The sequence below is a fragment of the Eulemur rufifrons genome, chromosome 2 (genome assembly GCF_041146395.1).
Source record: "Eulemur rufifrons isolate Redbay chromosome 2, OSU_ERuf_1, whole genome shotgun sequence".
Lineage (NCBI taxonomy): Eukaryota > Metazoa > Chordata > Mammalia > Primates > Lemuridae > Eulemur > Eulemur rufifrons.
Genome location: NC_090984.1, coordinates 37,664,099 through 37,691,754, shown reverse-complemented (window position 1 = coordinate 37,691,754; position 27,656 = coordinate 37,664,099). Strand labels below are relative to the sequence as shown.

Here is a 27,656-nt window from a genome sequence, read left to right as displayed (position 1 = left end):
CACCCAGCAGTCTGGAGGAATGTACTACAAGACCTGTGAACTCTTAAGACAAAATTACGAATAACCACAATGTAGATGTATTGCCACTAAAACAGTCAATAATGAGAAGATTCCACTGATAAGTAGTTCCCAAGGCCCCCTGTCATTAGGAGGTAGTGGTCATAACAGTAGTAACAGCAGGAATAACAGCTGGAGCAGCAGCAGTTACAGTAGTAGTGGTAGAGGTAGCAGCAGCAGCTGGAACAGCAGTGACAACAACCATGTGCATTTATTTATTGAGTGCCTACTTTGTGTAAGGCCAGTGCCAAGTAATTTAAATATTTAGCTAAATTAAATAAATGTATTTAAATTAATAATTTAAATAATTAATTTTGATACATTATCTCTATTTTTACTGCTACCCTGCAAAGAATTGTTATATATCTTCTGGTGATAAGGAAGCTGAGGTTTACAAGATTAAGTAATTTATCCAAGGCTACAAAGCTGGTTAGACACAAAACTAGTAAACCTTGTACTACCTTATTTCAAAGCTGCACTCCTTTCACAACACCATACCTCACAGTGCTATGAATAAACAGACATATTTTTCAGTGTAGAAGATTAAAAACAGTGGGATCCTTTATTTTAATAAATGATATAGAAAAGGAGATGTACAGTGGCCTCTCCAAGTTTGCAGACGACAGTAAGCTTTTCCAGGGGGTCAAATACTGAAGCGACAAGAGTGAGGCTGCAGAAGGATCTCAGAATTAGAGAAGTAGGCTGAAAGTATGAGATGAACCAGAATGTAGTCAAGCATAAGGCAGTCGAATTTAGGGGGAAATATGGATACTATTTATAAAAGACAGTTATGGCTAAAATGAACCTAGAAGCATTCACAGACATTTCCTAAAAATGTAAGTTTACTGAGCTTTACACACCAAAAATCTAAAGGTATGACTAATACGTGATACAGTAACTCTAAAGAAAGATAGACTGGGTTAGGAAAAGAAAGCTAACAGAAATGATTTGTATGGGAAAGTTAGAGTAAAAAACAGGCTGAAGATTAGAGTAATTCCATCTGAATAAAATGTGGGCAGAAATATAATCATGAATAGTAGTATAATAATAACTTTATACTTATATAGTCCTTCCTATGTGTCAATTATTTTCCAAGTACTATCTGCACATATTAACTCCTTTAATTCCTTCAACATCTTATGAGTAGGTACTTTTGTTATCTGCATTTCACAAATGAAGAATTGGGACACAGAGGTCAGATAACCTACCCAAAGTCACACACACCTAGCAAGGAGCAGTGCAGAATGCCACACTAGGCCATCAGCTGCAGAGCCTGTGCTCTTTACCCACCCTACCACGCTGTTCCAGTTAGGGTCTGAGGGAACATAATGTGCAGCTGGGTATCAAATCTCCTAATCTTACTATCAAGGAAGACCACCTGAAGCCATTTAAGAAGGAAGTAAAACTTTATAAAATAAGAAACTTAACAGATAATAAAAGGCTCGAATAGTAATACTCTCAAGAAAAGTAGGTAAGTGTGTAGATTGATAAGCTAAGCATAAAGGAGTTACAGAGAGAAACTAGAAATAATTATGAGAGATTCTTAAGCTTATTAGTGTGAAATCATGTTAGGTGACCATACTCTCCAACAAAAATATCCCTTGCTGCTAGAATCCAAGGCAGAATAGGCTAATAACTGGTCTGTCTCTGTTATGTGTTTCTTAGAGTTTACAAACATAATAATGAGAATACCATTTTTCCTAACATAATTTCTAAAAATATAAAAATGTACTTGCTGGAATCTACTGATAGTTATAAACTCTACCTTACAAATGATTCATGAACATGAATGAAATGTCTAGTTCTTTGTAGTCAATACATAACTGTTATTTTCCAATTAAGAAAATATGAATAATGATAAATCTAGATCAGCATTATACACACTATTCTATGGAGATTAATGTCAAGAAGTTAATAAGTATTGGAAGAAAAAAATTCTAAGGTCAAATAAATATCCTTAGATATTCACAGGCCACATACAGCCTGAAAAAAATCCCATATTAAAGAATCTGTTTAACTTGCATTTCCTAAACTTATTTGACCATGGAAACTCTTTCCCCAGACCATTTATAAATTATGGACATTAGTTCTACAGTACAGAATCCGGGAAGCTCTGAGCTAGTTACCTTCTTCTACCAAAATCCAAGAGACGTACCTTTACAAAGGTACATGTAGAGAATTAAACATGCCCAGGAGTAATGTGAGCATTTAATTTTCTCAAGGTCGAGTCACTGTTTTTGCTACTGGAGTTTTGTGGCATTCTAAATTCATCTTCTCGCAAGAATAAATTATGATATTTAGGTACAACCAATATCGAATAACAGAACCCCACAATTCTAGAACAAATTAGCACCCAAATTTTATAAATAGGGTCACTGAGGCTCCAAAAACACTACCACTCCCCTGGTTTTCCTCCCACATTATTGGCCACATCCTCTTAGGTTCCTTCATCAATACCTTCTCCTCTTCCTAAACTCTAATGTATGATTCCCTGGAGCTCACACCGTGGATCTTGCCCTTTCTCTGTAGCTCTACTGTATGTATCCCTGGTGATCCCATGACTTTTTTAAATTAAATTTTGATTTTGGGACAATTGTAGATTCACATGCAGGTGTAAGGAATAATATAGAGAGATCCCATGTACTTTCTGCCCAGTTTCCCCAATGATAACTTCTTGCCAAACTGCAGTACATTATCACAACCAGAATATTTTTTTTTTTTTTTTTTTTGAGACAGAGTCTCACTTTGTTGCCCAGGCTAGAGTGAGTGCCGTGGCGTCAGCCTAGCTCACAGCAACCTCAAACTCCTGGGCTCAAGCGATCCTCCTGCCTCAGCCTCCCGAGTAGCTGGGACTACAGGCATGCGCCACTATGCCCGGCTAATTTTTTTTTTTCTATATATATATATTTTTAGTTGTCCATATAATTTTTTTCTATTTTTTAGTAGAGACGGGGTCTCGCTCTTGCTCAGGCTGGTCTCGAACTCCTGACCTTGAGCGATCCACCCGCCTCGGCCTCCCAGAGTGCTAGGATTACAGGCGTGAGCCACCGCGCCCGGCCGCACAACCAGAAAATTAACAGTGATATAACACACCAATCTTATTCAGATTTCCCTAGTTTTACCTGTATTCATTCTCATGTCATTTTAAAATATTAAATAATACTTATAGCCTAGAACACTCCCCCTAAACTCATACAGGCAAATGACTATAACATCTCCACTTGGATATATAATATGTATCTCAAACTAAAATATGTCCCAAATCAAAATTCTCATTCTCCCTACCAAATCTACTCATCCCATAGTCTTCTCCATCCCAGTTTATATCAATGCCATCTTTCCAGTTGTTCAGACTATTACCTATGGAGTCATCCTCAGCACTTTCTCATGTTTCACATCCAAACTACCAAAAAATTCAAAATATATCCAAAATCAAACCACTTATTACCTATACTGCTAGCATCCTAGCATAGATCCCCATCATCTCCTACCTGTATTATTACAATAGTCCCCTAACTGATCACCCTAATTCTGCCCTTGGTCTTCTACAGCTATTCTCAAGACAGCAGCTAGAGTGATACAGACACTATTCTATATTTAGGGTTTTGTTTATTTTAGTTTTTATTGTGGTATTCTCTATTCAAAATCCTCTAATGACTTCCTATCTCAGAGTAAAAGGCAAATTCCTTATAGTGGTCCATAAGGTTCTATACCACGTGGCCCACATTACCTCACAAGCCCCACCTCCTACTATTCTCCTTCTTTTTCACTCCATTGCATCCACATCAGTCTCCCTGCAGTTCCTTAAATCAAAAATGATCCCGTTTCAAGGAATTTGCATTAGCTGTTCCTTCTCCCTGGAATGCTTTTTTGATATATATCCAACTGCCTTCCTTCTTTGCCTCCTTCTTGTCTTTACTCAAATGTCATCTCTCAGTGAGGCCTTCCCTGACCACTGAATTCAAAATGGCAGCCTCCAACTCCTACTCCATACTCCTTTATCCTCCTTCCCTACTTCATTTTTCTCCATAGTATTGATCATCACCTAACATATTATGTATTTTATTTTCTTTCTATTGTCTGTTTTTCACCACTAAAATGTAAGCACCATGAGGGCAGAGATTGCACTCCACTTTTCTAGTACCTAGAACAGTACCAGACACAAAGTATAATATATGCTCAGGAAACATTTGCTGACTAAATAAATGAAGCCCAAAGAGGCAAGATGTTTTTCCAAAATATGACAAAAAATAGGGCAAGAATCCAAGTCTCTGAAGTTTAAGAGTCATTTCTCTAAGAATGGTGATGGACTTAAACTGAACCAATCACACCTGTTATTTGGTGGTAACCAAAAAGCACACATGCATGAAATAGCTATTTCTGACCAGGTGAATAAACTAGAATAACCTGATGATAGGAGAGATTAGACTCAAACTAAAACTCATTAGCACCAAACTGGAATTCAACTAACTGCCCATAATAAGCAAGTTTTGTACTGACTATCAAGTATTTTCTGTAACCCAATTTTTCAAAAATGAAGTTACAGGTGACAGACTTTAAGAGTTCATGCTTTAAGAACTTGGTACACATTATAAAAAATAGAATCCTATGTAAAAATACAAAGCAGTACAGTCATCTCTTGGTATCCATAGGGGATTGGTTCCAGGACTACCCCCCCCGACCCCCGCTGAAAATACCAGAATCCTTGGATGCTTAAATACCTTATATAAAATGGTGTAGTATTTGCGTATAACCTATGTACATCCTCCTGTACTAGATTACTTACCTAATATACTGCAAATGCTATGTAAATAATTATTATACTGTAGTTTTATTTGTATTTTTATTGTTGTATTGTTATTTCTTATTGTTTTAATTTTCTGAATATTTTTGATTTGTGGTTGCCTGAATCTGAGGATACAAAATACAAGGATATGTTGGGCTGACTGTACTCCTATACTGCTAATGTTAAAAATGGAAAGAAGTTGCTATTTCTCGGCAAAATTTTTAAAAATTGGATAGAAAGAGGGCAGATGACAAAAATCCCTAGAGACAGATAAGGAAAAAAAGACAAGTATATCACTAAGTCCACTACTAAAAAGCAAGCCACTTTTGGAGATTTTGGAAAATTTTCCATTTACAATATAAAATTAGCTTGAAAATGTAAAACTAATAGATTCAACTTTTTTGATTATTAATTACAAGGAATGCATTACATAATAAGTGGTCATATAAACTGGCTTTAAATTTGTTTCAAAATACAAATTAAAAAGTTCTGATTTTAGAATAAAAAACCACAATTGAGTCATTATTTCAGAGCCTGCCTACCCTTATGGATTAAGACCACAAAAGGCATTTTGCTAGTCTTTAAAATTTGGGAAATTAGTATAGTGTAAATAGTAACCTTTTAATTGTGCTAGAAGAAAAAAATTCAAGGTCTACTAAGTCGATATAGCTCTCCGTCTGCAGACGAAGTAACAAGGCTTCCATATGACAATTAAAGCAATGCTCCTATTTATAGGATAATATCTATAGCTTTTATTCATTAGCAAATAATTCCTGAGACACTTTACAATTTTTTATTAAAAGAAAATAAATCTTTAGATCTATATTCAATGTAACTAAAATAAACAAATGCCAAATTTAAAATATATATAGGAAAGAAACACATGCATTATTGGTTATCACATATATATCTTTAATATGTTACCTTTACTGAAAGGAACTACATTAATAGCCAAATAGATATTATATATTAGATGTACAAATATATAACTTTAAAATTTGTTTTTAAGGTCTGCAAAAGGAAGTTTTGCCAATTCTCTACACCTCAGAACTCACAATTCAGATTATAATAATAATCCTGATAGGACTGAGGATATAATAATGTCTAATGATTGGAGTAACAGCCAAATTAAAAAGTTACAAATAATACACAGCTATAAGAAATCTGTAGAAAATTCTAAGGGGTCTCTTGGAGAGTTCTTAACAAAACAAACCAAACACTAAACAAATTTTAAAGAAAAGACTATAAAAACAGACATCATAAAATAGACATCAATAAATTTGGATAACATAAAACCAAGCTATTAAAATTAAAATTTTTAAAAATCAAAATTGAAAATTGGTATTGCTGAAAAGTTATGGAGTTAACACTGTTTAATATATTTTAAATGTCAGTAAAAATAACCGCAATTTTGGAACATAATGGTAAAGCCCTGTTGTTCCAAGGATATGAAAGTAGCCATGGTTTCCTAACAACCAGAATTTTTATATTCCTTGGACTGCATTCATGCTAGAGAAAGATTTAAGGGCAGCAGCCAAAATGACTAAACTTCAACTTGGATGTTGAAGCATTGATTTGATGGGCTTTTCTTGGTCATAAATGACTCATAAGCTTAAGATCATGAGCCAAAGCCCCCAGTGGGAAGTGTGCTCAATTTGGTGGGCCTTGAGGCCATCTCTGGCCAAATCAGCATCAGCCTTATGGGAGGCCAGCCATGTAGGAAGGGAGTCTCCCCAAGATCTGATTTCTAGAGGCCACAACCTAGAGCAGGTCCCACAGTCAATTATTCACATTCCTTGGAAAGAGTACAGGCATCAGTTGTGTCCATCGAAGGGGGACACTGTCCAGGTGTACCCTGGACATTTTTTGAAATCTCTGGGCTGCTTCTCCATCTGAAAAATAAGAAAAATAGCACAATGACAGACAACGAATGAGGAAAAAGACAATCATCTGGCCTAAAAACTTAAGACTTATAAGAAATTAAGAAAGCAGACAAAACAGACAGAAAGACAAACAGCCATATCATTTGGAATGTATTATTCTGAAGGCAAGTACAACAGAGAAAAACACAAATTATTTTAAGCAATGTAAGAAAAGACCATAGCAACAAAAGTTATTTTTAGAGGGCACCAACTGGAGAAAAAAAATGTATGTTAAGATATGTCAACCTGACACAAAGATAAGGTGGAACAAGAATCTAGTCCCATTGGAAAGCTGAAAAGAGCTAAATAATGAGAGCTAGTGTTATGAACTTGGCTGCTCAACTGCCTTTGTGAAAGAAAACATCTCAGAACTTTGAACTTAGGAAATTCCAACTTGTCTTGCACCAGGTCACGAGCTCCATAGAGCAGGAACCTATTTCAACAAGCAGCTTTAAAAAAAACAAAAAACAAAATACTTTAATATTTTTCATTGCTACTAATGATACATTTAAAATGCAATAGTGCTAATCCATCAAAGTAAAATGCACTGAATAAAAATTAAACTTACTCAGAAAGGTGTTCAGAAGTTGGGATACAAACAGAAACTGAAATTAGAAGAAAAGTTTTATATTTACAACAGCATATGAAATATGATGAGTGAGAATAATGATTCAGTAAATGAACCCGTATTTTGGCTGACAAAAAAATACTGGAATAAATATAAAAAATCCAAAATAGCAGTTATATATACATACCTTTATCTATTACAACTTGGCAAGCATGAGTTTCATGTTGACTTAAGTGTCTAGCCATATTATCTAAGCCAGAAACATCAGTTAGGAAATCACAATTAAGGCACACTAGAGTAATGCCCCTATAAAAAAAAAAGAGAGAGAGAGAGAAAGCAAACAGCATAAAAAGAAAATGTTTTTATTTTTTATGAAAATCCATACACAAGTTCAGTGATTATTTTTCCATGATCTTTTGTGTCAAACTGTAACTTCCCGTATTTGTTCCATAAATCTGATACAACTGATTCTCTAGAAAATGAAATAGCCATGTACAAATTATGCTACCATTTATTTATGAAAAGTATTTGTTTTATAAACTTTTACCTCTCATACCAATTGCCAAATTTAGGAGTCAAAAGATCTACAGCCAACGTTGGCTCCACAAATAACCTGTGTAACTTAGACAAGTCACATTTTGTTTGCCCATCTGCAAAGTGAGGATATGGCATTCATTCACTCAATAGATATTTACTGAGGGTGTCTTTATATTATATCTATATTATACTACTAGGTATTGTGAATATAATGGTGAACCAAAAAAAAGTATAGTCTGTGCTCTAAAGGAGCTTACAATATAGTGTTTTATTTAGTTGAGGATAAAATCAGAAGTTAACATGAAGGCTTTAAGAACAGATCATGTTAATAGCTGCCATCAATTGTATTCTATGTCTCAAGGGTTTTCCCATATGTTTCATTTGATCTTCACTACAAACATCCAAGATTGGTATTATCATTTAATATTGAACTAATCAAAGTAGTTAATATAATATCAAAGTCCACAAGTTTGTTTCTCATCACCCTAGCAATGTGAACTAGCCTACCTACCTGCTCATTCCCTTTAACAAAACTTGACGGTGTGCTCCAGGTCTTAAATGAAATATGTAATGATTAGAAATTTTCAGAGAGGTTAGGAAACAATTCCAATAGTCATCAATACTTTTTGTTGAGTACAGGAATAGTTTTTATACTCATTGGATCAAATTGTTTAGCATTTGCCATTTGAAGTATTTAAACATAATTGGCATAAAGTAAGAGATGCTGGCCTTAAGATTCTAATTTAAAATGCATTTAGACTTGTGATTTTTGTTGAAAGGTATTTTAAAATACTATTAAGCCCAGGAAAATACTGAAATGTTTCAGAGAACTTAGAAAGCCACTATATGTTTAATTTCTTATTAGAGTTAAGCACTTGGAAGTTTGTTGGGTCAAGCGTTCTAAGGGCTGTTTAAAAGAAAATCAAATATAGTAAATATATAAATGATGTTAGGTTGTTTAAAGTAATTTGAATTCTAAATGGAACTCTTGAAAAAATTTGGTCTGTTCAACTTAAATGAACTTTACCATACGTTAATTAAAGATCTCCTTGAAAGTGACTATTAAAAGTACTAGATTTCTAAAGGGAGTATCTATAAGCTAATCTTAAAAGATTAAGGAAAGTTAAAATTTAAAATACTTGCCTTAAATAACTAACCATAGTCTTTTCTATGAACAAACTGCCCTCACAAACACTAAAAACGGTTTCATTGGTAAGTGGTAAGCTACATGCCTCTATTACTAGACATAGTTAATTGGACAAGGGGTCCAAGTCAAGCCTTCTCTTAAACTGGGATTTCTAACCGGGAGTTTTCATCAAATTTCTTGATCTGGGAAAATGTGGGAGGCTGGGAATGTAATGTTTGGGTCATTACTAAAGAAAGTTAGTTTGTAGTAAGAAAAAAGAAAGAAATCAAAGTTCAGAGAAAATAAGAAAGATAATATTATATTGCCTCAGCAGGTCAAACTAGAGGGAAAGCATGTTAGTTCCTGATGATGTTCTTTTTCCCTTATCTGTTCTGGCTGTACCTCCCCCACTTAGGGGTCCATGAGCTTCTTTGGAAATCCCACTAATAAATTATTTTTTCCTGGGTGAAATAAAACTTGATCATCCATGTGATTGTTGTTATTATCAGTTTATTAACAAAGTATAAATATATTTCTGAAGTTCATCACATAGTATAAATTTAAGTGTTTTATCAGTATATGAATACAAACAAATAGCATACCTTAGACTGACTTCTCTGAAGCTCTAGTCCAACAGCAGGCTATGTATTTACACCTAGATGTCACACTGGTCCATCAAAACTGACCTTCATAAAACTACAATCACAATACTTCCTCTTAAAATTAGCTCCACCTGATTCATCTTTCTTATGATGCTATTTCTCTTGACACTAAAGCTCAAACTACAGTTACCTCTTATCTCTCCCTCCTTAGAACATTTAATATGTCAAGTATGTTATAATACTAGCAATTTATTACTCTGTGTCAGGCTGATTTTTAGACATATCACACCTCATCTAAACCGTACAACAACCCAAAGAGGTAGATGCTATAATTATCACCTTTTTATAAAAGACAAGAGTTAACTTAGTAATCTTTCCAAAACATAGAGCTAGTGAAAGGTCAGGACCAGGTTTGAAATTGAGTACTTTGATTCCAGAGTCCATATTACATCACAAATATGATGTAATACTCCCTTACCACTCTAACTCAAGTCCTCACTAAATCATTCATAACTACCACAATAGTCCTAATCTATATGATTCATGCATCTACAACATACCTTGCATACCCATGAATTCAACCTTCCTTCAGTATCACTTGATTCTATACAAAACATTAATGATTCTCCAATGCCCTCTGAATTAAGTACAAATGCATAAGCCTCATTTTCAATGCTTTAAAATCTGCCTCTAAGCTCAAAATTATTCTCCCGGACTCCAATTTTATGACTATTATATGAAATTTGTGCTCTACCCATTTACTACTAGTCATCCCTTCTGTATGCCTTCTACTTTTTATTTCTGCACCTTTATTTGTGCTATTTCTTCCAAGTGGGATGCCTCCGTGTCTCTTCTATGAGTAGAAACAATAACCATTCTCTAAAGTGAATAATACCTATCCAGAGCACTCCAAGTAATCTCTCTTCTCTCTGAAATAACTCTCACTGTACTTATTAAAATTCATAGTTATTTATGTTCACACCTTAGCTCTAACCCAATAAACTAGATTCCCTGAAGAGTTGGTTCCAATACTGTTTTATCACTGTCATCTTTATAGGACCTGCTACATTATGTATATGATAGATACACAATAGCTACAAAATGAATATTCCATTTCAATTAGAATACAAAAATTATCACATATAATTATAAATATTCTAAGTTCCATTCACAGAAATCAACCATTTTTCAATTTGAGAACTGTCCAAGTTGAGAGAAAAATACCCCAGATCTTTAAAATCACATAACTCATTTAAAAACTAAACACACAACTGAGCTTGACAACAGTGAGGTAAAAATCAAATTAAAATTTCGTTTTTATAATGCAATAAAATCCTATCCATTCTTATGAAAGTTTCAGTAAAGGCAACATCTAATATAGCTTAATCTATTTCTCTAGATCAGTAAAGGTCTTAAAAGTAATACTAATATATTTTTAAAATCAAATCAAATTTTTCTCTCCCTTTGAGCTATTGGTCCAATATCATAGATGGGACCTATTGTCCACATACATCATTTTCAACATATACATTAATTTATTCAACAAATATTTACTGAGTGTCTATTATGTGCCAGGCACAGACAAAAAACCAAACTACACACAATGTAGTGAGAGGACACAGACAGTAAACAAAAAGTAAAACTTATATAGTATGTCAGATGATCTAGGGAGAAATAAAACATAAAAAGGAGATAGAGAGTGCTGGGATGAAACACAGGGGAGAGGATACGATTTTAAATATATGGCCGGGTGTGGTGGCTCATGCCTGTAATCCTAGCACTCCAGGAGGCCGAGGCAGGAGGATTGCTTGAGGTCAGGAATTCAAGATAAACACAAAGTCAAGGAAAAGCTCATCAGAGTAGAGGCCTGAAAGAGATAAAGAAGCTAACCATGCAAGATGTGGGGAAAAGCGAACTAGACATAGGGAATAATAAATATAAAGGTCCTGAGATATATCATCTCCTCTTCTACCTTTTCACTAACTCAAAGCATCAAAACAAGTATTGGCTAACCTTATCTCTATAGGTTAGCTTGGAGAAGCAAAGACATGGACATGTCAAGGAGCAATGGCAACATAAAGAAAGATGGAGTCCAAAGAAATGAGAAGAATATGAAACAATGGTGCTCCGTGGATTCTCAGTGTGTGGTGTAACCAAAACTAATTATCAATGCTCTTAGAAAAAGTCAACAATAGTTCTTTCTGTATGATAATCAAGTTCCATACTTCTCTTTATTTTAAAAAGAAAAAATAAGAATTATAAAGACTATATACTAATTTCAAGAATTCCAGTAGCTTCAGGAATTTACCTCAAACTCAAAACCTGTCACTTTACTAGAAATCTTAAATAACTTTTTAATGTTCAAATGTTGTTGAAGAGCCTTATCTTTGCTCTCATTTTACAATGCAAATGCATCAAGGTTTCATCTTGCATGACCTGTCTACTGAAATAAACTTAGTAAGACAACAATGGCTAATCACCCCTCTGGTCTAAGGATAAAATGAACAAAACTCTGTAATGTCCAGCAGCAGTCATTTCGATTTTCAAATTAGTACCCCATCAGCTGGTAAAAAAAAGTTATAGCAAACTACAAATGAGATACCACTTCATACCCACTAGATGGCTATAATCAAAAAGAGAAAAATAACAAGTGTCGGCAAAGATGTGGAGACACTGGAATCCTCGCACTGTTGGTAGAAATGTAAAACAGTGAAGTTACTTTGGAAAACAGTCTGGCAGGTCCTCAAAGGTTCAACATAGAGTTATCATATAACCCAGCAATTCTAATCCTAAGTATATACTGAAGAAAAATAAAAAAAACATGTTCATACAAAAATTTGTACACAAATGTTCATAGCAACATTCATAATGGCCTCAAAATAAAAAACCACCTAAATGGATAAGCTATGGTATGTCTATACAATGGAATATTATTCAGTAATTTTAAAAAATGAAGTATTGATTCAATCTACAGCATAGAAGAACCTTAAAAACATTATACTAAAGGAAAGAAGACACTCACAAAAGACTGTATAGTATATCATTCCATTTATATGATATGTCCAGAATGGGCAAATCTTATACAGAAAGTAGATTAGTGGTTGCTTAGGGACGGGGAGAATTGGAGGGAAATGGGGATGACTACTAATGGGTACAGGGTTTCTTTTTGGGGTGATAAAAATGTACTACAATTAACTGTGGTGATTGCCACACAAACTCTGTGAATATACTAAATGCTATCAAATGCATGAATTGTATACTATGTGATTATATCTCAATAAAGCTGTTATTTGAAAAAAGTCTGAATTTTTCAACAGATAAAAAAAGATCAACTAGTTACCTGAGATCTTCTGAATGCTTCTTAAAAATACAAAACCTTTTACTTGGACGGTTACTATGAAAGCTGGAGAGACAAAAGAGATTTTAATAATCATATTAATTTATAACTGTATTTCAAGTTTATACTTCAGTTTCTAGTTTTTAATAGAAGATCATGATGTAAATAAAATGTCTGTCATTCCTAATTCCACATTTTATCTTACATTCCATTTTATCAATTTATTTTCTAATGACACATATTTCCCTAAGCATATTCTCAGATTAGTACTATACCTTGCCATTATTTAAAAAAATAGTCTTAAAAAATGTAAAAGCATCAAATTTAATTTTTTCATTTATTAAGCATTAAAAGCAATTCTGAATTTTTGCTAATAATTTTTGCTATAATATGAATAGTTATTAATAATAATCTTTTTCAATCACTTTCTAATCTTAACATGCTTGTGTGGGAGGAGGAGAGTAGAACCCAAATGATCTAGAAAATAAACGGTAATTGAACTAAATGCCACTGTTTACCATCTGAAAATTCAAACACTTAAGAGAGTTCTCTGCAATTACTAATAGAAGTTTTACAAAACAAATTAAAGCAGAACTCATGAGTTAAAACAATGCTTTATACCATGGAGTACTACTCAGCTATAAGAAATAACAGTGATACAGAATCTCTTTTGTTCTCCTGGAGAGAGTTGGAACCCATTCTATTAAGTATCCCAAAAATGGAAAAATAAGCACCACATGTACTCACCAGCAAATAGGTTTCCCTGAACATCACCTAAGTGCACATATGGGAATAACACCAATTGGGTGTTGGACAGATGTGGGGGGGGGGGAGAGGATAGGTGTATACCTACATAATGAGTGTGATGTGCACTGTCTGGAGAATGGACACGCTTGAAGCTCTGACTCGGGGGGATGGGGGCGGCATGGGCAATATACATAACCTGAACTTTTGTACCCCCATAATAAGCTGAAATAATAATAAAAAAAAAAATGCTTCCGTGGCTCACGCCTGTAATCCCAGCACTGTGAGAGGCCAAGGCGGTAGGATTGCTTGAGCTCAGGAGTTTGAGACCAGCCTGAGCAAGAGTGAGATCCATCTCTACAAAAAATAGAAAACTTAGCTGGATATGGTGGCGCAAGCCTATAGTTTCAGCTACTTGGGAGGCTGGCCCAAGAGTTTGAGGTTGCAGTGAGCCACTGCACTCTAGCAAGGACAACAGAGCGAGACTCTGTTTCAACAAAACAAAACAAAACAAAACCCCCCAAAAAACAATGTTTCCCCTAAGTACAGAAAAGAAAACCACTAACTAAACTTTGTAGACAATGAAATAGCTTTTTTTTTTTTTTTTTTTTGACACAGTCTCACTCTGTTGCCTGGGCTAGAGTGCCCTGGCATCAGCCTAGCTCACAGCGACCTCAAACTCCTGGGCTCAAGCAATCCTCCTGCCTCAGCCTCCCAAGTAGCTGGGACTACAGGCATGCGCCACCATGCCTGGCTTATTTTTTTCTATATATTTTTAGTTCTCCAGCTAATTTCTTTCTACTTTTAGTAGAGACGGGGGTCTCACTCTTTCTCAGGCTGGTCTCGAAGTCCTGAGCTCAAACGATCCGCCTGTGTCAGCCTCCCAGAGTGCTAGGATTATAGGCGCGAGCCACTGCACCCGGCCGACAATAGCTTTTATATAGCCATTTAGTTAAGGATTGGAAAGCACTGTTGTACTAGAAGGCCAGGATTAGACTAACAGCATCAACATCAACTGAGAGCTTAGAGGAGTCCCCTTATCTAGTTTTACTTTCCACGGTTTCAGTTACTTGTAGTACAGTACAGTAAGATATTTAAAGAGAGAAAGAGAGACAACATTCACATATAAATTGTTCTATTTTATTATCAGTGTTAATCTCTTACTGTGCCTAATTTATAAGCTTTAACATAGGTATATATGTGTAGGAAAAACTATAGTATACAGAGAGCTCAGTATTATCAGTTTCAAGGGGGTAACTACTATATTTAAAAATGCAAAGTCTTGAGCCCCCCACAAACCTACTGGAGCAGCAGGACCCAGGAATCTGCTTTAAAAAGCAGTAATTCTCATGCAAGTGAAAGTTCGAGAAGCAGTAACCAACAGGTCAATGGTTACTCTCAGATACAGGGTAACTGTCACCAGCACAGCATGTATGTATGGGAAAAGAAATATTCTGGCCAGCTGTGATCCCCAGAAAATAACCTCAGAAGATTTCTAGTAGTCATTTCTTCAATCTAAAAGTAACTGAAATTAACATTAGAGTTTACAAATTTAAGACAGTATCACAAAAATAAAGTTTTGTTAGAACGCATCATGAAGTTGGGAAGCTCTAAAACTATATGCAAAAATTTATATATGCAACTGTGTTTCCTCAGATTAGTCAAAGATTTTTGTCTAAATCCTAAAAAATGTGAACCAAAATAAGTTTTCTTAAATGAGATTCTTTCTTTAATGAAGTTCTTTCTTCTTTCCTCTTCAAACAAGCAGACTGTTTTTGGTTTATCTATTAGTAAGGGGAGAGAAAAAATTACATATGGTCTTTTTGATAGATTCCACCATGTCTACAACTTGTACCATATTATAATGTTGGCAATTTTAAATTTTTAGTTGTCTGGCTCTAGTTTTAATTGAGAATTCCTCATCTATAAAAAAGGACTTATACCACCTCTTTTATTTATCTGTATTTAATACACAAATGCCATACCTATAGTTTTGTGTATTACAGGAGTGCAAAAGTGGATTCACAGCTCACAAATAAAAAACTACCTTTTTTCTTCCTATTAGATCTCCATAAATTTAATATCAATATAAAAACATATAATAAATCTAAGAAAAGAGAAAAAGGTTTTATTACGATATAGCAAAAACATGTTAAGATCTAAGTTTAAAAAATCTGCTAGCTGGTTACAAGACTGTATAACATTATAAAAACTCATTAAGCTTTTCTCCATAAATAGGTGAATTTTTTTTTTTTTTTTTTGAGACAGAATCTCACTCTGTTGCCCAGATTAGAGTGCTGTGGCGTCAGCCTAACTCATAGCAACCTTAAACTCCTGGGCTCAAGCAATCCTCCTGCCTCAACCTCTGGAATAGCTGAGACTACAGGCATGTGCCACCATGATCGGCTAATTTTTTCTATATATTTTTTAGTTGTCTGGTTAATTTCTTTCTATTTTTTAGTAGAGACGGGGTCTCGCTCTTGCTCAGGCTGGTCTCGAACTCCTGACCTCGAGCGATCCTCCCGCCTCGGCCTCCCAGAGTGCTAGTATTATAGGCGTGAGCCACCAAGCCCTGCCTAAATAGGTGAATTTTATTGTGTGCAAACTATACCTCAAGAAAACTGAGGACAAAACCCTCTTTAACCATATTTTCTTAATTATCTTGCTTCCATATAACAACTTTACTTTCTAAGAAACACAAAAGGAACAATTTCCTTAACATCCAACAATATTGATGGTTAACCATATTTTCTTAATGATCTTGCTTCCATATAACAACTTTACTTTCTAAGAAACACAAAAGGAACAATTTCCTTAACATCCAACAATATTGGTGGTATGCCTACTACATTAGACATTAGACTAGAGGTTAATGATACAACAACAAAGGCAAATTGCCTGCCCTGGAGTTCATGGTCTAGGGAGGAGGAGAAGGGGAGGAAAATAGGGACTGGCACAGAATAAAAATGCTTAATAAATATTTGCTAAATGAATAAACACATATTCTTAAGTAACGCAAGATATACATCAATAGTGACACATAAAATTTTGTGGTTAACTGAAGGAAAGCTGCAGGTCGATGGGGTAGAAGTCAGCTATCAATTAGGAGTTCAATTCAATTACGAAAGTTCTTACTGCTTCACTTCCAAGCAAAGCAAAGAGTAACCATAAAGATATAGGATTTTCAGGAAAATAAAGGGAGTTGAAGGAGCTGAAAAAGTACTTAGGAATTTGATACTGAAAGGTCTTATACTTTCCAGAAAATATGAACTTCATCCTATCAATGTTAGGAAGTCAAAAGATTTTAGGCTAAAAAATGCCCTAACCAGATATGCCTACTCTAGCAGAAGACAGGAAGAATTGGAAAAAAAGGGGGGGAAACTGTAGACAGTAAGTACCTGTAAGACCAGTTATGATGCTACTGCAATAATTCAACTGTTCTTCTAATGAATATCATTTAGTGCCAAGAAATCTATATAAAATGTAAAATGAACTCAAGCAGATCTTTAAAAAAATTCAGTACTCTGTCTCTCCATTGTATAGGAACAGATTTTTATACCAACTTTCTTTTTCCTTGAAAAATGTAAAAATCATCCTTTAATGCCTAAGTGAAATGTCATTTATAGGAAGTCTTCCTTTGTTTCTTGCTTAAAGAATTTATTCTTACCTACTTTGTGTTCTCATCATCATTTATCACATTAAGCTAAGTAAATCTATCTCCCCTACCAAAAAAGTCAAGGACTTTACCCTCAATCCTAGTAATACAACTTAGAAATTAATAGCTATCATTACCTGAATATCCCCTAAGTGCAAATCATCTTATTGAGCACTTTAAGTACATTTTCTCTAATAATCACAATAACTTTCTTCTCAAGAAAAGCAAAACTGGAAGTTAGGTTAAGTCACTTGCTCAAATTCACACAGATAATAAATGGTGAAGCTTGAATTCAAATCCAGATTTTTCTGATTCTTCACCACCACCCTTGCCATAATTTTTGTTGTTGTTGTTTATTTGAGACAGAGTCTCACTCTGCTGCCCAGGCTAGAGTGCCGTGGCGTCAGCCCAGCTCACAGCAACCTCAAACTCCTGGGCTCAAGCAATCCTCCTGCCTCAGCCTCCCGAGTAGCTGGGACTACAGGCATGTGCCACCATGCCCGGCTAATTTATATATATATATATATATATATATATATATATTTCTAGTTGTCCATATAATTTCTATTTTTAGTAGAGATGGGGTCTCACTCTTGCTCAGGCTGGTCTCGAACTCGTGAGCTCAAACGATCCACCCACCTCGGCCTCCCAGAGTGCTGGGATTACAGGGGTGAGCCACCGCGCCTGGCCTTCCCCTGCCATAATTCTTAGCAAATTGTACCTTTCTAGTACACACATAAAGAATATTTACTGAAACAAACCCAGCTGAAATAAACTGCTACAAAACCGAGATATTAGTTATGTATTTTAACTTAATTCTATTATCTTTTGTTTTAAAAAAAGCCTTCTTATGCATTATTTTGAGGAATAATAGCATATTATACAGAAATTCATTTGCATTTCTTCAGATAATTTCTATTACTATCTAAAAGCTATAAGCAAATAAGGTACAATACTTTTAACAACTGAACCCAAATAATACTACTTTTTTAAAAAAAGAATCACTTAAAAATTACACATTTAATGATGCTTTTCTTCAAAAAAGTCTTACTTCAACAATGCTCCAACTTTAAGCTTTTTTGTGTGTGGTTTTCTCTGTTGTTTAGATTACAAATATTGCCTTTGCACCGCTGGAGTCAGAGCTACAAACGTGCCCATCCCTGCTTCTTTTGAGATTAAGGGCCTTTTATAATTATAACAAATGATGACTATCACCTGCAGTTTGTAATGTGGTAGGTGATATGATGAATACAAATAGTCCTCTCTTCTCAAGGAGATAATACAGACACAAATAAATGAAAGGCAAAATAGATGAACAGTACACAATTCAAAGGAAGGAATGATTCTGGTGATCAGACACTTCAAAGAAGACAGACTGAGAGGGAAGGACAGGGCATTCTGGGAACGAATAAGGAATAAAGAAAAGTCACTGTAGAAAACGAATATGGGAGAAACTACTTTGGGGAAGATTAATCAATTTATGGGGATAGGAGACTTTATAGAATGGACTGGGGATGTGAGATTAGAGGGAAAAAGACCAAATGAGAGGCTACAGAGTTGGTATGGGTTAGGAATTAAAGGCACTCATCCCTTGGAGAAAATGAAACTACTGTACATAAAGACCTGAAGCCTGTAACAAGAATCTACAATGGACAGAAGTAAGAGTGCACCATTCAGTGGGAAGTAGCTAAGGCAGTAACAGAAGCAAGGGTACCAATGAAGTTGAGGAAAAGGAACTACTAAACCCTAGGAAGAGAGGCAATGAAAGCTTTTAGTTTCATAAGAGGTTAACAGTGAGTAAGAGTTTTATGTGATGACAATGAAGTGCAAGGTTGAGGCTCAATGGGAATTGGGAAAAAGGTAAGGGAGTCTTGGGCCAGTTGGGAATGTTTTGAGATAGAACGGATTTTTGGAGGTTCTACAGGACAACTGGGAAGCCTATGATAAATAGGAGAGGGAAGGACAGAATGGCCTTTGGTTTAAGAAACAACATATTTTCAAGTTTAATCTCCTATAAATTAAGAGCAGAATTAAAACCTCCTTTGGGCAGCTGTATGTTTGGCTGAATAAGAGAATCAGCATACCATCCAGCAGTTTACTGGGGGAAAGGATGCCTGGGGCCCAGTTTAGAACAAACGGGGTATGGGTGCAAAACACTGGGAGGCAGATGGAATCTTAGGAAGCCATGATGCACAGTGGATCAAGAGAACTTCATGAGCTTCAGAAACTTGGGACAGTGAATTGTTTTCAGCTGGTTCTCCATATTTATGCAAATGATGCCCTGAAAGGGATGAAGCTTAAAGAGTACTGAGGTGGTATCATGTGAATCCTGGACAGACATAATGTTTGGCTTGTGTTCTTTTTAGATGCCAGTGAGTCTAAGGTCAAAGTATCTACAAAATAGTTAGAAACCCAGAGTTGGATCTCAGGAAAACTAAGGATTGGAATTGGAAGATTAAAAGTTGAAAGTTAAATGTGAGAGTGGTTAAGTTACCAAGAAAGGTAAAGTAAAGAGGCAAGAAGACCTGAAGGAAGAAAAGGCAATGAATTAGAGGAGTGGCCAAATAGGAAGAAGAAAAATGGTAGTAACCGTCTAAGAGGCTGAGGAAAATAGTTTCAAAAGGAGTAAGATCTAATGTTTAGTAGCACAAAAGGGCAATTATAGTTGACAATAATTGATTTTATATTTCAAAATAACAAAAGTAGATTTGGAATGTTCCCAACACAAAAAAATAAGTGTTAGAGATGATGGATAGCCTAATTACCCAGATTTGGTGACTACGTATCGTATGCTTGTATCAAAATTTAACATGTAAATACATATAACTATTCTGTATCCATAAAAAAAATTTTAAATAATTTAAAAAATTGTCTACTTCACATGGCTGTCAGAAAAATTTTAAAAATTCATAAAAAAACAAGTGAATGACAATGTCAAATACTCTAAAGAAGTCACAGAGGAGTAAAAATTGAAAAGAGTGAAAAAATGTACATGACAGATAATCTTTAAAGGGGCAGTATTATTTGGTAAGTAGGGATGATACTCAAAGAGAAAAGAAATGAATCACAAATAAAGCTGGTAACAAACACTTTTTACAAATGGTGATGGTAAAAAGGAAGACAAGAAATAAGCAAAATAGCCACTAAGGACAAATCTCCTTCAGAGGAGAAAAAAAAAAAAAACCTGAAAATGTTTATAAGCAGAAGGAACCAGATATAGAGAAAGAGATCAAACTGCAAGTTAATTGAATAAGGGCATGGTGAATCCTAGGACATAACAGATAGGGTTAACTCTAGAGAAGTGGGACATGTTTGATTTTTAAGATTAATGTCTGGATGAAAGTAAGAGGAAAAATATCTGGAGTTGAAAAATTAATTTTAGGAAAGACAAAAAGGATGCCCCCTTCAAGTGAGTAATTCATAGGGCAGGTTAACAACTGAGAAACTAAAAATCTTTAAGGTACTGAAAAAGGATTAAATAAATACATAAGGTAAAAACACAGCTTTTTAAGAAGAAAAAGATAGGACCCAATCAAAGTTAAAGATTATGAATTCAGAATTCATTGAATCAAAGCATTGTTTGGTCTAGAACTGAGTATAGAGAAAGTTCAAAAGGGGAAGAGATTCAAATCTTACATTGGCTTTTATGCCAGGTAAGCATAACTAAAGGTATAAAAGATTCTAGGACAAAAATAAAGCTGCAATCACAACAGATGACCTCAAGGGTGAGGCTAACTACAAAGGTGGATGAGTGCTGCAAGACTGGAAAAAGAATTCAAAGCAATGAACATCATGGGTAATAGGAATCCAGTAAGAATGAACAGCGTGTATAGGATGAGATTAAAATTGTACTGTGGTAAGGACTGTACAAGAATTTAGAAGTTGATGTGAACTGCTGACACTAACGAGGTCAAGTACCATGAGATTAGGCTAATCACGAAAGGGAGGAATACACTATAAGAGAAGTGTTGAAGCCACCAAGAAAGGTGAGAGAACCCTTAAAAGCAGCAGCTGGTAATGACCAAAAAGTAACATAGAGGTCATGTAAGAAACTCATTTAAATTATATATTAATTTTAATTTTTTAAAAAATGGAACAACCTCATTTTGAATAAGCAACCTATCAAGTTTATATCTGAACTTTTGCCTATTTTTTAAAAATAAAAATCCATCCTGAAGAATTAAATTATTTCCCTACTGAGATCCAAATGACAGTAATGTGGGCTCCGAAGGCTTTCCTTGGCATAGTATAAATGGCAAGTACTCAAATAATCTAAGTTGAAGGAATTAATGAAAAAGAATTGCAAAAGTGACATCATGACTACAGTATGGAAATAAGTATAGATGACCTGACAGATGGGATGGATGGATGGATGAACAGATAGATGGAATACACAGAAGACAGAAAGAAAAACAAATCCAACAAAGTTCCTAACATCACTGAAAATTCTAAAGTCTCTCGAAGTGAGTGCTTTAAAGAACATGACACTCATGAGATTACAAGTATTTGTTTAGTAAATATATTTAAAACATTTAAAATTTTATTTGAAAAATAACCATTTTTGAAACACCTATAAGAAAAAAAAAAAAACTCCCATAGTAAAACTACTTCTCTAACAAACCTATCCTACTTTTTATTAGTTTAACTATTCTTATAATTGTAGTCCAGTAATTTCTTAATTACTATGCTGAAAAACAGGACCAGGGAATATCCTAGAAGTTCCTGATTGCTAGACCCTTTTAGATCCTTGAAGAGAAACAGTGGTCTCTAATAGGAAACTTTGTTTTCAAAACAAAAACTTGCTGAACTATAATTTTATTGGCAATTTACATGTTTAACTCATCTTACCTCATCATATGATTTACATAGGCTTTGCTACAGCTAGTGTTGTATCTGCAAAAACTACAGTGCACATATGTAGGAAAGTGGTTTGCAAAATCTTTTATTTCGGAACAACATTCAATGCACTTGTGAACGCCCCGACGATACCTTATGGAGACATAAAAAAAAAATGATCAAAATATATTTTAAGATAAAAATTGTAAGGAACAGCCTTATTAATGTTCTGTTAACTAAAGTATAAAGTTTTCATATATAGGTTTAAATTAGTATTGCATATCAGGAATAAAGATTACCTTAAATTCCTCAATGCTGTATTGACTTTACTTTTTTTATTGCAATTAGCCAATGTGCTTTGTTTCTTTTGCACATTAGAGATTTTTGATTTGTATTTAGGTTTATTTCCATTGGGCTTACTTGCATTAGGTTTACTTGCACTGGATTTGGTTGTATTAGGTTTACTTGTATTAGATTTTGTGGGACTTTTAGTAGTTATATTTTTAGTCCTTGGAGGTGAGAGCTGAAGGGTAGAAGAGCTTGCACTATTGGAAGGTGTAGGTGAAGATCCTGACTGAAGAGGTCCAACTGAAGCTCGAATAGTCACCTAAAAAATGAAGACAACAGTTGCTTTAAAAAATTAATCACTACATTGATATTAAAATATCACTGTACTATAAGAAAATTACACATCAAGTATTTTGAAAAGAGCACACAGAAACAATAATCGGGTCAGTCTTCCATTTATTCTAAGTGTTCACATCAATTAAATGATATTAAAATTGATATTTATTCACTTATGATAATATATTTTTATATTGATATCAGTCATATGTTAACATAGTTATTTATGGATAATTAGAAGTTAATGCAAATTCTCAGTATCAAAACAGCAAATTCCATAGCTATTTTAATGCTCTGATATAATTAAAAAAATTCACACAGAGCTCAAAATTTAAATCTGAAATCCTGAAAAATAACTTTAGACAGGCCCATAATACCCTTTGACAACTATAAAACAAACAGATCTATAGTAAATGTGACCTCCTCTTTCCAGGGGCTCATCGCCCAGGACACATGCTTACAAATGTTATAGGAGGGATTACATCAATTCATTACACTACTCAGAGAATTTATTTAAAATTTTCTTAAAGGGAACATAAAGTTTATCATTTAGTATTCAGAAAGAGAAAATGCTCAATTATATCTGTTGGCCTACCAACATTCTCATTCATCATTTGACTATAGCCTCCGCATGTATTTGAGGAACAGCCTATATGAGATGTATTTAGGTATCATACAAAAGCACTGGACCAGGAATCAAAAGACCTTCCTAGCCATGTGACCTTGAATAAGTAACTTATCTTTTTAAGCCTCTTCATATCTATAATATGAAATTTTTAACTGATGTTTATAATAGGAGGCAGTATGTGCCTCGTTAACCTCATTGGATTGTTGTATGGATTAAATAACATAATGTATGAAAGGAACACTGAAAGCCTAATTCTAAAGTGCTATAAAAAACATTTAGTATCATTATCATTAATATTATTAATAAGGGAAGAAATGAGAGAGGACTGCACTGCTTACATTAGTTTTCTGCATGTCTAGTCCCAGCATGAAATGAATGGATTGCAGGGAAGGATGCTGGATAGCTTCTCTTGCTCTAGGTCTTCAGAGCATGGCTTTATATTGTTTTAGTTAATTCAAATAACAGACATACCCACATTCAAAGGTAAGTACCCAAAGCCAAAAATAAATGTTTTGGGGATTATTTCACTTTGGATTATCCATGCCTCTGTTTCCCTCCACTGGAGCAAATATTCAAGAGCTGACTGTATATAAAGAAGTCAGAGAAAACAGATGTATATAAGGCAAAAAGGGAAAAGTAAATTATAATCATCAGTATGCAGTCAGACATGTGTTTGCTCACTTAAAACACAATGCTATTCAGCAGCAGAACTTGCTTCTCTGAGAGTAGACTCAGAAATAACAACTGCAACAAACATCTGAGAACCTATAGCATTCAAGACACTATAGAAGATGCTGGAGATCACAAAGATGAATAAAACATGATTACTGATTTCAAGCATCTTCTAGTTTAGCAGCTAAAACCAACATAGACACTGTCAACTGGAATAGCTCAAAAATAGCCTATATAATATTGAAACGACCCACTGACCTAGGAACAGTTAATCTAGTTGCACTTTTTACAAAGTAATACCACTCCAACATAACACCCATCTCTGAATTCAAAACAATAGTTATAAGTTTTTCTTTCTAGAGATAATAATAAAAACTAAAATTGAAGTCTTAATAAAAATCGAGTCATTTTTTAAAATATTATATTCAATAAATAAAGACAGGCAGGAGTTAATTTCTATTATCATACAAAATGTTAAAATATAGCATATTTGAACTCACTTTTGTTCCAGGAGGCAAGCCTTCTAGTTGTTTAGGTTTTATAAATGTTCGATGATGCTGAGTCTTGTGATCCATTTTCTCCTTGCATGTCAAAAACTGTAGTCTGCATTTTGTACAACGATGTATTCCTTTTTTCTGTTTAGAAAAAAACAGAAAAAAGGAGGTAAAATAATTTCTACAATCACAAATCCTGTGTCCTGAAACTGCTCTAACTTAATTTTAATGATACCTAAATAATGTAAAAATTAGCAGTTTACCATCGCCTATCATAAATAATACCAAAATATCATTTCATTTTTTAAAACATTCCTTGCATTAGTATTTGGGTTTCAAAAATGTTTGTTACGATATAGGAATCAAATAGTAAGTTCTATTAATACGTTCTAATGAAAATTCTATTAATTATGTGAAAGCTCTTTTAACTATAAATTAATTATAAATTTGAAATACTTAAACACATACTATTAAAATAAGATTAATATACTGTGTTTTTATTCTAGAAAAAGTATTTTTAATTTTTGCTATTTCTAGACATAAACTCTCTAAAATAAATTAATTGAACCAGACTTTTCAAAGAAGGTTATGTTATAGAAATGGTTGTATAAACCAGCGCTGTGCAATAAACCTGTTTGCAATTATGAAATGTTCTAGAGATATACTGTCCAACATGGTAGCCACTAGCCATATGTGGTTATTGAGCACCTGAAATGTGGTTAGTGTGACTGAAGAACTGAATTTTTAATTTTGTTTAATTTTAATTAACTTAAACAGCCACATGTGACTAGTGGCTACTACACTGGGCAATGTAGATATGGAGACATAAAACAGAACTGATCCTAATCTACTTATTGGTTGAAAACCCCTTGACTGAGTGCCTCCACAAACCCAGTCCTGTCATTATTCTACAGATGGGAAATGGGACCCAAGAGAAATCTAAGTCACTTCCCCAATGTTAGTGACATTGTCAGGCTCCTGATCCAATATTCTTTCTACTATGTAATATCAACTGCAATCTTTACCCTCATTAATATAAAAATGTATTTAATATATATGTTTACAAATATAAATTTAAAACAATATATAATTACAAAGGAATATTTCCTCAAAAGTTATATCTCTGCTAGATACATCATTATTTCCATTTAAATACAACCAATTATTTATAAAATTCAAATGAGGTAATATATAGGAAAGTGCCTGGCACAGTTACTGGCACCCAGCAAGCATTTCATAAATAAAGTTCTTTACAAAGTTCAAAGCAATATATAAACATAATGTGTTACAATTCAAGCTACATCTTAAAACTGTTTTAGAAGTGTGATACATTGGATTATATCATAGGTACAGGCAGCTTAAACAAATTCACTTCTATGTGCTCAAGGAAGAGGAGGAAAAAAGGGAGAAAACCTGGCCAAGAAACAAATACCAAAATAATAGAACAGCAACAAAGTTCACCAGAGTTTAGTTCCCAGAAATCTTTTCTTTGTCTATAATCACTCCCTAGGTTACATCATCCAGTTTCATGGTTTTAAATACCATCTATCCAAGTGCCTACTTGACATCACTACTTGATGTCTAATATACTTCTCAAATTAGTATGAACAAAACTGAACTCTAGATCTCCTCCGTATCTCCTGGCCCCCCTCCTCCAAAAAAATCTGTTTCTTCTTCAGTCTTCTCCATATCTTAGTATAGGACAACTCCGTTCTTGCTGCTGCTCAGGACAAAACAACTTGATCTCTCTCTTTTAACTATTCCATATCCAACACATTAATAAAACCTATCAGCACTACCTTCAAAAACATTCATAATCTTTCCATTTCTCATTACCTCCATCCACTGCTACCATACTGGTCCAAACCACTTACCTGGATTGCTGTAAAAATCTTCTATCTTCTCCCCCTCATGTCCTTTCCTCCCTATGGTCTATTCTCCCCATAGCTGCCAGTAATCTTAAAAACATGGCAGATCTTTCACATGCTTAAAACCTCACAGTGGCTTTCCAAAGTCCTGACTGTGGCTTACAAGGACCCACATGAATTGGCCTGCATTAAATTGCTACAACCTCATCCCCTACTATTCTTTCTCCAGTTAGTTTACTATGTTCCAGCCACACGGGCCTCCTTGCTGTTCTTTGAGCATCCCAGGTATACACTTCCTTCACTGTCTGCATAATGGTATCTCTCCCAAATATCCACACAGCTTATTCCTTTATTTTCTTCAGAGAGGCCCCTTTTTGACCACCCTGTGTACAAAACAGCAAACCACTCCTCTACTCCTAGCACCTCCCCAATCCTTGGCACTCCTTATCCTCCACATTTTCTTCCCACAGAACTTATCACCAGCATATACATCCAAATACCCACACCCACAAATTTATTATCTTTCTCTACTATTATGTAAATTCTAGAAGACACAAACTGTGTTCTGTTCACTGCTATATAACACTTAAAACAGCCCCTGGCACAGAGTAAGGTACTGAATTAACATTTCTTAAATAAATGAATAGTGAGGCAGAAAGCAAGAAATATGAGCAGCAGGTACAATTTAATTACTTCAAAATGTCTGCCATTCCATTCAATGAACATTTGTCCAGAATCCTAAGATAGAATACATTATTATTCCCTCAGTTGGACTCAAGTTTTTGTTTTGTTTTGTTCAGACAGTCTTGCTCTGTCACCCCAGGTAGAGTGCAGTGGAGTCGTCATAGCTCACTGGACCTCAAACTCCTAGGCTCAAGCAATCCTCCCACCTCAGCCTCCTGAGTAGCTGACACTATGGGCCAACAATTTTTTTTTCTATTTTTTTTTAGTAGAGATGGAGTCTTGTGCTCTTGCTCAGGCTGGTCTCAAACTCCTGAGCTCAAGCAATCCTCCCCACCTCAGCCTCCCAGGGTGTTAGGATTATAGGCATAGCTACCACGCCTGGACTGGACTCAAGTTTTATATTAATATATCTCTTTTATGTATGTATGCATTTCAATGCACTAAGAGTGATGAAGATATGGTACATTTTTTAATAATAATATGTTCAACCAAAGAAATGGTGATCTAATCTAAGCA

The 27,656-nt window shown here is 34.6% G+C and overlaps 1 protein-coding gene across 3 annotated transcripts in view; it reads right to left on the bottom strand.

The window, feature by feature from the left end:
- ZNF280D (zinc finger protein 280D) overlaps nucleotides 1–27,656 on the bottom strand; it is a 110,364-nt gene that overhangs the window by 19,548 nt on the left and 63,160 nt on the right. For all 3 annotated transcript variants that reach the window (XM_069459494.1, XM_069459497.1, XM_069459504.1), the window contains 6 exons: nucleotides 24,595–24,729; nucleotides 22,470–22,777; nucleotides 22,183–22,323; nucleotides 12,939–13,001; nucleotides 7,521–7,639; nucleotides 7,334–7,370 (listed from right to left, as the gene is read on the bottom strand). In XM_069459494.1, the coding sequence (XP_069315595.1) occupies nucleotides 7,334–7,370; nucleotides 7,521–7,639; nucleotides 12,939–13,001; nucleotides 22,183–22,323; nucleotides 22,470–22,777; nucleotides 24,595–24,729 (803 nt within the window). The remainder of the gene's footprint in view (nucleotides 1–7,333; nucleotides 7,371–7,520; nucleotides 7,640–12,938; nucleotides 13,002–22,182; nucleotides 22,324–22,469; nucleotides 22,778–24,594; nucleotides 24,730–27,656) is intronic.